The following is a 12659-nucleotide window of genomic DNA, read 5'->3' as shown; positions in this document are numbered from 1 at the left end:
CACACACACACACAGAAGTATACCAGTGGTAATGAATAAAAAAGTATTTTATTTGTTTAAAAGATCGAGATGCCACTGCAATCTCTCGTTACAGCAACTAAACACATAGCAATGATAACATAATGTGTGTGTATGTTTGCATTACTGATACATTACTGATACTACTCACAGATAAATGAGTGCAGGTAAGTCGGTTATTTGTTATTGTATTGAAATATATCGAAAAGTTCAGTGGGGTATTCCAAATATGTGGTTTAGTGACAACCCCATATTAGTTAACTCAGAGTAAGTGGTAAACCTCCTAATAGAATAGAGTCTTAAGGCTTTGTTTTGCAAGGAGAGTTAAGCCATAGGGCTCTTCTATTAGGAGGTTTACCTCTTACTCTGAGGTAACCTATCTGGGTTAGTCACTAAACCATGTACTAAGATGACCCCCCTGGACAGCAAGAAACACCCTTATGGTAAAACACAACACTGTTCCTGACCAATGGTATTAAGTTCTGCTGAGTTTTGGGACTCCGCCTCATTTACAACCAGACCAATCAGCATCTCGCAACAGTGCACTGACAACACCCCCCACCTAAAACAAAAACACACATGCAAATTCACAGATGTGCATGCAGAGACACTGACAAACAAACAAACAAACAAAACATTTTCAAACCAGTATCAACACTGACACACAACAGAGCCGGCAGCAGGGTTAAATGACTGAGGGAGCCACATTTTCTAGTGTCTGAGTTACAGTAATGCAGGCATGGGTGGACATAGTAGGAGAGAACCGGGTCAAAATTAACACCTTTTAATTTGAAAGCCTGAAAGCCAATATTTTGGGACAAACAACCTTTTTCTGTCTTCTGTGAAATACAGTTCCATTTACAGAACAAATGCATATTTATATATTTATATATTTATAGGCCTATAAGAATAGCAATGTCCTCATCTGATGTCCAAATCCTACGCCTGCCTTAGTGTAGGCTGCTGTTGTAGCTTCTCAACAAGATCATGATTGACACTAAATGATTATTCTAACTCAAATACTGTCAAGCTTTGCAACCATAGCCAATAGGCCATTTAAATTGAGCTGGTAAAGTTTTAAAAAGTTACTCTTTTTTGAGACTTGAAGTAACCATAGAAATGCATTGTTTACTGTTGTTAGACATCATACTTCTTGCAAAGGCCTTCCATATTTCTTTCATAGCATATTGGCAAGTGCTGCAAGTTATAGCTTAGACTGGCTCAGAAGCTCAGACTGAACCTTCAGGGAGAATTAAACGTAAATGATTTGATAAAATCCGTTATCTCTCTTATCTTTAAGAGGAGATATTACTCCGTTATTACTAGACATTTTGACTGGCAAGTTAGAAAAGTTTTTTTTTTCAGGCAAAACCTTTTGCCCTGCCCCCAGTGCCGGCCCTTGTACACACACACCACACACACACACACACACACACACACACACACACACACACACACACACACACACACACACAACACAAACACACACACACAAGCACACACACAAGCGCACACACACAAGCACACACACACACACACACACACACACACACACACCCACACCCACACCGCTGCTCATGCAGATAGACACACTTACACACTCACCTTTAGTGAGAACATGTCCTTCTATTCAGTCTTGGCCTGCCTTGACCTTGTGAAGTTTCTACATGTGTGGAAGTGAGGAAGAAGAAGATAACAACACTTGGAAATTGGGTTCTTTCACTTTCTTATATACTTTGCATTTACATGTGTAAGGGAGAGTACAGAGAGAGACAATATGTGTGTGTGTGTGTGTGTGTGTGTGTGTGTGTGTGTGTGTGTGTGTGTTTGTGTGTGTGTGTGTGTGTGTGTGTGTGAGCTTACAGAATGCAGCTGAGGTGATGAGGTAAAGCACAAGGGGAAAATTCCGGAATGCCCTTTTAAGTGTCCACGGCCCCACTCATCGTTTACATATTCTGTCAGCATGATGACATCACCTTCAGAGAACGACAACTCATCTTTCTCTTCTCCACCGAAAGCAAAAATAGCCACACAGCTAAAAGATAGAGAGAGAGATTAATTTTTTGAAAGGATTTTAGAACTCTACCCCTTTGTGTGTGTGTGTGTGTGTGTGTGTTTGTCTGCGTGGGTATGTGAGTGTGAGTGTGTGTGTTTGTGTGTGTGATTGTGTGTGATTGTGATTGTATGTGTTGGTGTGTGTTTGTGTGTGATTGTATATGTTTGTGTGTGTTTGTGTGTGATTGTAGTGTTTGTGTGTGTGTGAACTCACCACATAGCTGAAGTGGTGGACTTCTCGGTGAGAATGATGGAATTAGACTGAAACAGAAAAAAATAAAAACATAATAGATCACACGCTCAACACTTCACACAATTTAAGTGACATGCCTATACAAATAGATTCACACTCACAGATGCTTTCTCCATATCCTCACCTCCCAAAACACACACAGCAAACAACTGTCATCATTACTCACACACATAGACACACACAGACACACACTAATCAAGCAAGTGAAACATGGTAGTTCCTAAAACTTTGTACTGACCTGTTGTGATGGCTTCAGTATTCACTGACACAAAATACACAGATGCACACAGGTGAAAAGTGAAACGTGTGTGTGAGAGACAGTGTTACCTGAAGTGAAGGGATCTCTAGCGACGTCCCATCGGAGTATCTCGCCTCATTACTCTGTGTCTGCACATCTGTATGGGTGTGAGCATGTGTGTGTGCGTTCACAGGCATGTTCACCAGAGTGTGCCCATCCGTGAGTGTGTTTACGTCCGAGGGCGTGTCTGGACCCACGTCTGTGTTCGTATCCAAGCCTGCCATTGTGTCACTGAGGTCCATCAGATTGACACCTCCATTCTGCAGATTTATAAATAGACACGATTGAACTAAACAATTAAAAGCTATTCACCGTTTCTGCAAACCATCCCTCCACACACAGTAATATTCCTAACAAGCTGCATTCATGACTGCTCTAGGAGAAGAACAAAAGAACAGGGCAAATGAAAGGAAAAAGCCATACCGGCATCACAAAGTCAAACAGGGAAGAACTTGACTCAGATCTCAATTTTGAAACCAGTATCAAAATTATAATTCAAACATCTTTTTATCAATCAGGAAACACTGCTAAGGTGCAACCGTTTCTCTCTCAGGCTGACACTGAAAGACTGATGCACGCGTTTATCACGAGCAGGCTACACTACTGTAACTCGCTTTTGTCTGGTCTACCAAAAAAAGCCATTAGTCAATTACAAACAATACAGAATGCAGCAGCACGAGTCCTCACTTAAACAAGACGGAGGGCACACATCACACCTGTATTAAAATCACTGCACTGGTTACCTGTTAGTTTCAGAATAGAAAGACTCTTACTTGTCTATAAATCACTCCATAGTCATGCAACTGAATATATAACAGACATGCTCTCAGGGTACAAACCCAGTAGATCCCTAAGGTCTTCTGGCACTGAACTCCTAACAGTTCCAAAAGCCAGGACAAAGAGACATGTAGAAGCAGCTTTTAGTTTCTATGCCCCCAGCCTTTGGAATACTCTGCCAGAATACCTAAGAATGGCTGAAACGGTGGAAACCTTTAAACATACCTCTTTGTTCTCGCCTATCACTACATATAATATTTATCTGTTTATTTATCTCTGGAAAATCTGTGTCTCTTTACAAGTGTTTGTAACCCCACATTATGTGTGTGTGTGTATGTGAGTGCGAGTGCGAGTGCGAGTGCGAGTGCGAGTGCGAGTGCGAGTGCGAGTGTGTACTCGCTATTTTGTTTGGATACCTGTGAGCTCTTGAAGATGGGGTATCCTGGTGTTGGACGGGGTGGTAGCGGTGGTCCTCTCTTCGGACGCCTTTGACCCTGCTGCTGTATAGCTGAGGCTGAGCAAGAGCCAATGAGATCGGGAGGTTTGGCCAGTTTGATGGGTGGAGGACGGAGTGGAAGAAATCTTTAAAAGAAAAAAAGAGACAAATGTTTAATTTACTCCAACGTTTCTCCTGGTACGTACATGAGTTTGTGTGTGTGTGTGTGTGTGTGTGTGTGTGTGTGTGTGTGTGTGTACGTGTACGTGTTTATTACCGAGGATTCATCCCTGGACCAGTATAGACTGGATTCATCTGACCATCTGAGTCTTGTGGACTGCCCTGCGCTGCTGATCATAAACAGGTAAATGTAAATCCACTCATAGGGTAAGCCATGTTTGAATACACACATTTACGTAAACACACACACTCCCACACATAGATTAAGATGCAGAAAAATACTCAAACAGTCTCTCACACACGTGCATTCTCTTCCTCAGATACACTCAACCTCTTTCTTTACACACACACATATTTACAACCCTCTCTTTCTCTCTCTCTCTTTCTCTCTAACTAACACACACACACACACACACACACACACACACACACACACACACACACACACACACACACACACACACACACACACACACACACACACACACACACACACACACACACACACACACACACACACACACACACACACACACACACACACACACACACACACACACACACACACACACATACACAAACGCCACAAACCCTCTCCCCCTCTCTCACATGTGCTGATGGCTGCTGGCAGGCTCCTCCTGCGTGGCTGTGGTTGGGGTGGAGGTGGTGACCCTGACGTGGATCCTTGAGTGTGTATGGGAGTGTGTGTCTGCGTTCGCCTGCGGGGTTTGGGCTGTGGACGGGGGCTTGCCCCTATCTCCTCCTCCGCCTCCTCCTCCTCCTCCTCTCCCTCGCCCACTTCTCCACAGTGGTCTCCATCGCTGCGGGTGTCATGGCGATGGCTGTAATCAGGCCCGAAAACATCCAGCAGGTCCTGCAGGTACTGACCCCCGACGCACACACTCTCCGGCCCCAAACACACACCCTCACTCGGAGCACACAAACTCTCTGATAGGCCGTTTGGGGGAGTCACTGCACACTCGCTCTCAATTGGTTGAGGCACTACTCTTTCGCCGCTGACAGGCTGAGCAACAACAATCTCACTGCTCAGGGACCGGGACTTTGGCATGCCACTGCCAGGACTCTCGCCACTGATTGGCGGAGAGCCGACTACCTCTTGGCTGATTGGCCGCAGGTCTGCTCTGGAGCGCGGACGGGGTCTGGGACGGACTGGCTGCTGCGTTAGCAGATGGTCGGTGGATGTGTGGGCAGGTGTGTGTGTGTCAACGTCTGGCTTGGGGGGACAGGGGGGTTTGGGTGGCCTGGGAGGTCTTCTGACTGTAGAGATAAACAAACAGAAGTGTGAACGAACTCATAAACACACACAACCAGCAATTGAATTACATTTACTCTGTCAGTCTCACACACACACACAGACAGACAGACAAACTCTGAGACACTCATGAGCTGATCTTGTAGTTGGGTTGCCCACACACACACACACACACACACACACAAACCCTAAGGTACTCACAGGCCGCTCTTGTTGTTGGGTTGCCCACACACACACACACACACACACACACACACAGACACACACACACACAAACCCTGAGGTAATCACGGGCCGCATTTGTAGTTGGGTTACCCACACACACAAACACACACACACACACACACACACACACACACACACACACACACACACACACACACACACACACACACACACACACACACACACACACACACACACACACACACACACACACACACACACACACACACACACAAACACACACACACACACACACACACAAACCCTAAGGTACTCACGGGCCGCTCTTGTTGTTGGGTTGCCTGCAGTGGGCTGTGGGGGTGGGGGTACGGGGGGAACATCAGTCTGTGTTGCGATGGTGGAGTGAGACGGAGAGGGAGATGAAGAGAGGGATGAGGTGGTGAGAGGAGAAGGCGAAGGAGAAGGAGAAGGAGAGACGAGCTGCTGCTGTTGCTCACGAGTCTTCTCTCTCAGCACCTGCTCATAAGAGGGGGGAGGGAGCTGTGTGTGTGTGTGGGGGGGGGGGGGGTGTTATGGTGGAAGACAGCGTGCATGTGTTTGTGAAATGGTGGAGGATAATGTGTGTGTAATGATGTAGAGTAGTGTTTGTGTGTGTGTGTGTGTGTATGTGTGTGTTTGATGATGAAATGGTGAAGGATAGGTTGTGTGTATGTGTGGGTGAATGAGTGTGTGTGTGTGTGTGTGTAAGGGAGAGGGGGAGAGAGGGTGAAGGAGAATTGAATCAGAGAGTATGAGGATGTTATGTTATGGGAGAGTGTGTTAGTGAGAGAGATTGTGTGTGTGTACATGTGTGTGTTTATATGGGAGGTTGTGTATACACAGGTGTGCATAAAAGAAAATGGGAATTAAACAAAACCCTTTCAGCCATTATCTCAGTGAATAATGAAATCAAGAGTTTTATGGCTGGAATATAATCCTCTAAACATTAACCACCAACTTCTGAAATTTGAACCGGTTCCTTTCAACCTACTAAGCTCTGCCCTCTGCAGCATCCTTTATAAACCTGTGTCATTACTTCTCATATTTCATGTTTGTCAACTGATGCCACACCTGTCTTCTGCTCAGCAACCATAGAAATACTCAGATGAGTACATTTACATATCTATGGTACCTGTACTGTTGATGGGGGAGGGGCTGCTGGGAACCAGGAAGGGGCCATTGGTTCTGCGGAGAGGATGGTAATCTGTGGTCGTCTGTGGCTTCTGCACAAAACAAAACATGCACCAACACACACACACACAGACAAACATTCACAACAAGCGGAAGACATCAGACATACAAACCCACACAAATAAATGTAACAGTACACTGAAATTCGAAATGAATCCCAGATGGGTTGGGTGCATGACTGAATGATAGATGACTGTTTGCATGTGTAAATATACTATATACACATATTCATCTGCTTGTGTCTGTCTGTGTTTGTGTGTGTGTGTTTGTGTGTGTGTGCACGTGTGTGTGTGTGTGTGTTACCGTCTCTCTCTGTGCTGTTCCTGAGCTGTGCTTCTAGAAGCTGATTTAATGAAACAGGAAAAAACAGATAGATCATTATGACATACATGCAACCACCTACATACATGCACACACCTAGTTCCATCCACACTACCTCCCTCCATCTCTCTCTCTCTCTCTCTCTCTATCTCTATCTCTCTCTCTCTCTCCCCTACACAAACACAATAATAATGTAATTAAATCCCTGTCACTTCAGTAAATATACAAAATAATCAAACATATGAGTACAAACTCACTTCTCATGATGGCAGCCCGAATGGAGGAAAGAGCCCCTTGGCTAAAAAAAGAGAGGAAGGGAAGGACGGAGGGAGAGAGAGAGAGAAGGAAAGAAAGAGAGAGAGATTTCTACAATGCTGTGTCACACTTTGGCACACAGAAAAGAGCACGCCCACCCCAGGAGACGTACACACAGCTGCTTGCAACACACACACACACACACACACACACACACACACACACACACACACACACACACACACACACACACACACACACACACACACACACACACACACACACACACACACACACACTTCAAGTGATTGTTAAGTATTGCTGTGACACAGAAACATTTCCTTTGGAATTTGCAGACTAACAGTGAAATCTCACAGATGGTAGACATCTCTCTCAGTCTGTCTCTCTCTCTCTCTCTCTCATATGCACACAATCTCCCTACACAAACCAGCAGGCAGGCGGACAGACAGACAGACAGGCAGGCAGACAGGCACACACACACGTATATAAGCACTCAACAGCTAAACAAAAAGTACACATTACCATTGTGCACATTAGTGCACGTTAATATGCACACTACTGTTGCACATTAACATTCTGAACGTACATAATAAAACAAATGTCGTACCTGGAGGGCTGTTGGTCTGGTTTATTTCTCTCTGAAGGACAAGACAGGAAGGGAGAAAGATGGCACATAGTTTTGCAATCCAGAGAATGAGAATGAGGTAATTTAATGCCAAAGCACACTGCAAGATAATGCGTGCGTGCGTGCGTCTGTGTATGTATGTGTATGTTATGTGAGAAAGAGAGACGTTCAGTTATACAACGTCTCGATTTCTGCCGCATCGTCTTTACCTGCTGATGCGTTTGGTCCACGATGGTGCCTCCTTCCACCACCCGAGTCTCGCACGTCCCGCATACTCTGCTCCTGTCCGCACCGCGCCTCGGCCATGGAACTTTTCCCCACTGCAGTGAACTGCCTGACCCTCTCCGGTAACTCGAGCCCCACTCGACTTCAAGCGAGCGAACGTGCCAACAAAACATATAATAAGGTAGAGAAACTGTTCGCCAACAGACGTTCAGCGATACAAGAACTGTGACATCAAAAGAAAACCAGCCGTAAAACTTTAGGGGCAATATTTCGACAAGGATTCAACACTCTCACTTTTGTTTACCGAGGAGCAGACGACTACAGCCTTCATGGGCGGACCCATTCGTGGTCTTCCTTCGGGACGTTCATACGTCTGTACGTCAACAGGAAGCGAGTATCCAGCGGACTTTTCGCCCAGAGATGCCGCAGTATTCCCCTTCAAGCATCAGCACTTTTGGCAAGTTCAAAACCGTGAACCAGAGGGACCAACTTAAACATGACTTTGCTTTTACCACAACTTCAGTCTTGTTGAACAACCAGCATTTGCTTCTCAAAGACTCTCACTTGTAAAAGAAATGGCTTGACATTATTATTTCAGTTTATCATCTAGAACAGTAGGCTATAAGGACAGTTTAAGGAACTGTTTAAGACTGTTTAAGGACATTGTTTGGATTATAAAATATGAAGGTCCGAATTTGTGCTATCCCCAAAACCTTAGAACATCAACCTCAATGGAGTTTTATAATTGTTTTTTAGAAAAAATGGAATGTGTCAATTACTTTACGTCTGAAAACGTACAACTGGGCACTGATTCACTGATTGTGTTACGCTAATCACAATTATATATTTTTTTGTTTTTAAAACCATCTTTGAACACACGTAGCCTCCTAACTGGTATTTTACCTGTTTAACTGTGGTCACATGAAGACATAGGATAGATGATGTGTCAAGGCAGAGATGCTCACAAGTCTTTTTTTTTTTTCAAGTCTTTGAGCTTGAGTCCAAGTCAAGTCTCAGGTCTCTTGGTTGTAAAGAGCATTCTCTCATCTGCTACATTCCATCCAGTCTGCTTAGAACGCAACACAGCTATATCTAAGTATTAAAAAAATGTACTGTATTATCATCCCTCATGTATCTATTAGCCTACCTACCAATACAATATCAATTTGAACATTTTGGAAATGCTTTTGCCCCTTCATGCAAAAGGCTATGTACAATCATCTGCACTTTAGTCTTACCACCCCAAAACATCTAGGTATGTCTTCATTGTGTAAATCGTGACTTACAAATGAGTTAACTGTAATCTAGATTGATGAGGATTTATTAGATTTACTATATATATATAAGGGAAAACTCAAGTGTAAAACATCAAATAGGCTACCAAGCCAGTGGAAAAATGTGAAATGTCTGTATAACATTACTTGGTTATCAAAGAAAGTTGTGGCATGTAAAATTGTACCATTGTTTTTCAACAGGTTGTAGTTTTTGTATACTGTCCAGTCTCAACTGAGTTTCTGCATCCTGCTACAATATTCTTTAACAATAACTTGGAGCCTTGTTGAATTGAAGTTGTTGTCAGTGACAAGATATTCAACTTGCTATGAAATAATATTTAGTTTATGCAATAAACAAGTTTAAGGTACATTCAGTGTTTTTTGTTGTGGAAATAAATTAGATGAAAGGCTCAATATAAGACATATCTGAAGGATGTGCATATATATGTTTGGTGATGTGTTTTATACATTTGTTGACAATATAGAGGCCCACAAGCAAGGAAACATGTTCACAAATACATACAGAGGCGATGAAACAGAGGAAAAAAACTCCTTGCTTTTGTTACATTTTTACAATTATATTATATAATACATATATAATATACAATAAGTATTATAATGAATAGGATACAATGACATACATATATATTTCATGTTTATAGCCTATATCTTGAGCTTTTTCTTTTAGACTTTCATGTACATATCAAATATTCTCAAATGATGGATGCATTGTAACTAGCTGTATATCGAAGAATAGATGTTGATGTTGTGAACAGGCTGGGCTAATAAAGGCAGGATAATAGTTCCTATTTAAAAGGAGAGAAAGCAGATGAATGAGACCACGCGGTGACGTCACTACAACTCTCCTAAAATCGCACATGTGTTCGCCGGGTGCGGTGGCTCGCACCTGTAATCCAAGCGTCTGGGAGGCTGAGGGGTTCTGGGCTGCAGCGGACTATGCCGATCGGGTGTCCGCACTAAGTTCGGTATCGATATGGTGCTCCTGGGGGAGCCCGGGACCACCAGGTCGCCTAAGGAGGGGTGCAACGACCCAGGCCGGAAACGGAGCAGGTCAAAGCCCCCGTGCCCATAGACATGTATACATGCCAATTGCACAGTTCAAGGTTTCTTAATGCACATACTTGAAAAGGAACTATTAAACTATGAAAAACACACTGACTGCCAGTTTCTCACTATTTGATGTATGCTCTTTCTCTTAATGATGGTCAATACGTAGTAACTAAAGAAGCACTATTTCGATAGTTTATAGATCTTCTCAGTATTTTCAAAATGCACGATCGTTTATTATAGACCCATGCACATGTATTAAACTAGCGAGATTCAAAGTAACGTAGAGGCAAATCTTTTTCACACACTTCACGTAGAGCATAAAACCTTGAATACTCCATGAAATTGGTTGCGAAATGTAAAAGGTTATCGTGATTTTTATCCAGATAAACCGCAGCTCCTGGCAACTTGCGCTAGTTTGACACGTCTGACAGACCTCTGACGGCAGAGAGCACCTTTCCCAAAATGGCGGCGACGCGTTTCACCGAGAAGCAGTGGAGGCGGGGTCTACCTATACATGTCTATGCCCGTGCCGATTAGTAGTGGGATAGCGCCTGTGAATAGACGCTGCAGTGCAGCCTGGGCGATACAGCGGGACACAGCCTTTTAAAAATCCTGAACGTTATTGCTGCCTCTCGAGACTCAATTTACAAATGTTTAAAATCTTCATTTCATCAAAAACAACTAGCCTACTGTCCACTTTCTGTGGGTCAAATTCAGCAATTTCTCTTTGGCTTGCATGTGCAGAAATGCAAATCCAGATATCCACAGGACAGGACATATTTAAAAAGTTTGGTTAATTTACAATTAAAAGTAAAGTCTAATACCAATTTGAAAGAGAGCTTTTAAATAGACTGGTTGTGAATTTGCAAGAAAATGTGTTATGCTCTCTCTCTCTCTCTCTCTCTCTCTCTCTCTCTCTCTCTCTCTCTCTCTCTCTCTCTCTCTCTCTCTCTCTCTCTCACAGTTACTGTTCTCTTCCAATACATACGGGAGCTTTTCAGTCACAAAAACAATTATCCGTAATTCCAATCGACCCAATTTAATGCTATTAAGAAAAATAGCTCATGCTCTCCTATGTTCATCTACACACTGCAACAGAAAGCCCTAGGCTACCCTTGCATGTGTGTGTTTTTTTCCCCTGTTGCCTAGAATCATAGTATCCAGTAAAAGAGGACTCTAATCGGAATGTGAGTTTTTCAGTGTCGTCATTGATTTTACTGTGTGTCTGATGTGTTGTGAATTGTACACAATCCTGCTGGTAGGCCAGTCTGAAGGCCAAGTTTATGGAAGTGGAATTTACACAGTCAGAGTCTATATTCACGTGTATAAGTGTACATACCACTTCTACATTATGCTATAAATCATCACAGTTAGGCCTACCAACAAAGTGGATTATATTGACTAAATACTGACTTCTGCAGGAAGCTAGTCGAAATTGCAGTTTTCCTTCAATCTTACTTTCAAAGGGGACAGCAGGGATCGCATTCTCCTTCATTTAGACGGCCATGATGATAACTGCTCCGGATGATATCCCCAATTGTCCTAAATTCACACGTGTGTACTTTCCTACCTGGTGCGCTATAGGGGGTGCAAGGGATGCAGACGCACCTGTGCCCAGCCTTGATGGAGCCCCAAAATAGAATTATATCAGATGAGTCATTACCTTAGGCAAGCTCTCTATGTTTTCTCAAAACAAGCTAATTGAATTGCCATACATTGCATCCGGGCCGACAGAAGGGTCGCCCCGCCCTGCCTCCCTCACATTAAATCTAAAGTATATACCCTATATTAACAAAAATAGTTGACGCTTACAAATTACTGCCTCCTGCTGGATGCCAGGTGTAATTTTTCTGACCGGCGATTCTAAAAGCGGACAGCAGCAGGAGACTTATTTTTTGCGTAGGGTGTTCATCATACTTCTTTAAAGCGGCTATGAGGTGAAGATTTTACCCGTTGACAGCTAATAAAACATTTTAAAACAATATTTCATGCTGTAGTTTTTGCCACTCTAACCAAAGTTTGCATTCCCTAGATCACATTTAATAAACTAGGCTATACGTGACTACATGATCACAGTGAGTGTTGCATGTCAAGGTCAAATATTTCTTGCCTGCCTGGACTTGTGACAGGTATGACAATTAAACCCCATGCGCCCCTAAGG

General features: G+C 43.3%; 1 protein-coding gene across 3 annotated transcripts; it reads right to left on the bottom strand.

Moving 5' to 3' along the window:
* Nucleotides 1-29: 29 nt before the first annotated feature.
* LOC308366288 (uncharacterized protein) lies at nucleotides 30-8484 on the bottom strand. Of its 3 annotated transcripts, XM_080839940.1 has the most exons (14): nucleotides 8138-8484; nucleotides 7911-7941; nucleotides 7285-7325; nucleotides 7010-7049; nucleotides 6648-6738; nucleotides 5794-6016; nucleotides 4627-5295; nucleotides 4115-4187; nucleotides 3818-3983; nucleotides 2654-2884; nucleotides 2288-2334; nucleotides 1882-2053; nucleotides 1624-1681; nucleotides 30-580 (listed from the first exon to the last, which is right to left on the bottom strand). In XM_080839940.1, the coding sequence occupies exons 1-13, from the start codon at nucleotides 8232-8234 to the stop codon at nucleotides 1649-1651; spliced, it is 1914 nt and encodes a 637-aa protein (XP_080696066.1). In that variant the 5' UTR covers nucleotides 8235-8484; the 3' UTR covers nucleotides 30-580; nucleotides 1624-1648. The 3 variants fall into 3 exon arrangements, with proteins under 3 accessions (XP_080696066.1, XP_080696064.1, XP_080696065.1); XM_080839938.1 differs by lacking the exon at nucleotides 7285-7325; XM_080839939.1 differs by lacking the exon at nucleotides 7285-7325 and having other exon boundaries at nucleotides 4115-4184.
* Between the last annotated feature and the right edge of the window lie 4175 nt (nucleotides 8485-12659).

This window comes from Sprattus sprattus (genome assembly GCF_963457725.1).
Source record: "Sprattus sprattus genome assembly, chromosome: 5".
Taxonomy (NCBI): Eukaryota; Metazoa; Chordata; class Actinopteri; order Clupeiformes; family Clupeidae; genus Sprattus; species Sprattus sprattus.
Note: the sequence above shows the minus strand (reverse complement) of the source record. Positions and strands in the feature narration are given on the sequence as shown.

Coding starts and splice junctions, on each gene's coding strand:
- LOC308366288 (XM_080839938.1), bottom strand. CDS start 8,326: ATGTTTTGTTGGCACGTTCGCTCGCTTGAAGTCGAGTGGGGCTCGAGT. Junction 2,885..3,817: donor CCATCTTCAAGAGCTCACAG/GTATCCAAACAA, acceptor ATAAATCTGCAG/AATGGAGGTGTCAATCTGAT. Junction 1,682..1,881: donor CATCACCTCAGCTGCATTCT/GTAAGCTCACAC, acceptor CCACACATGTAG/AAACTTCACAAGGTCAAGGC.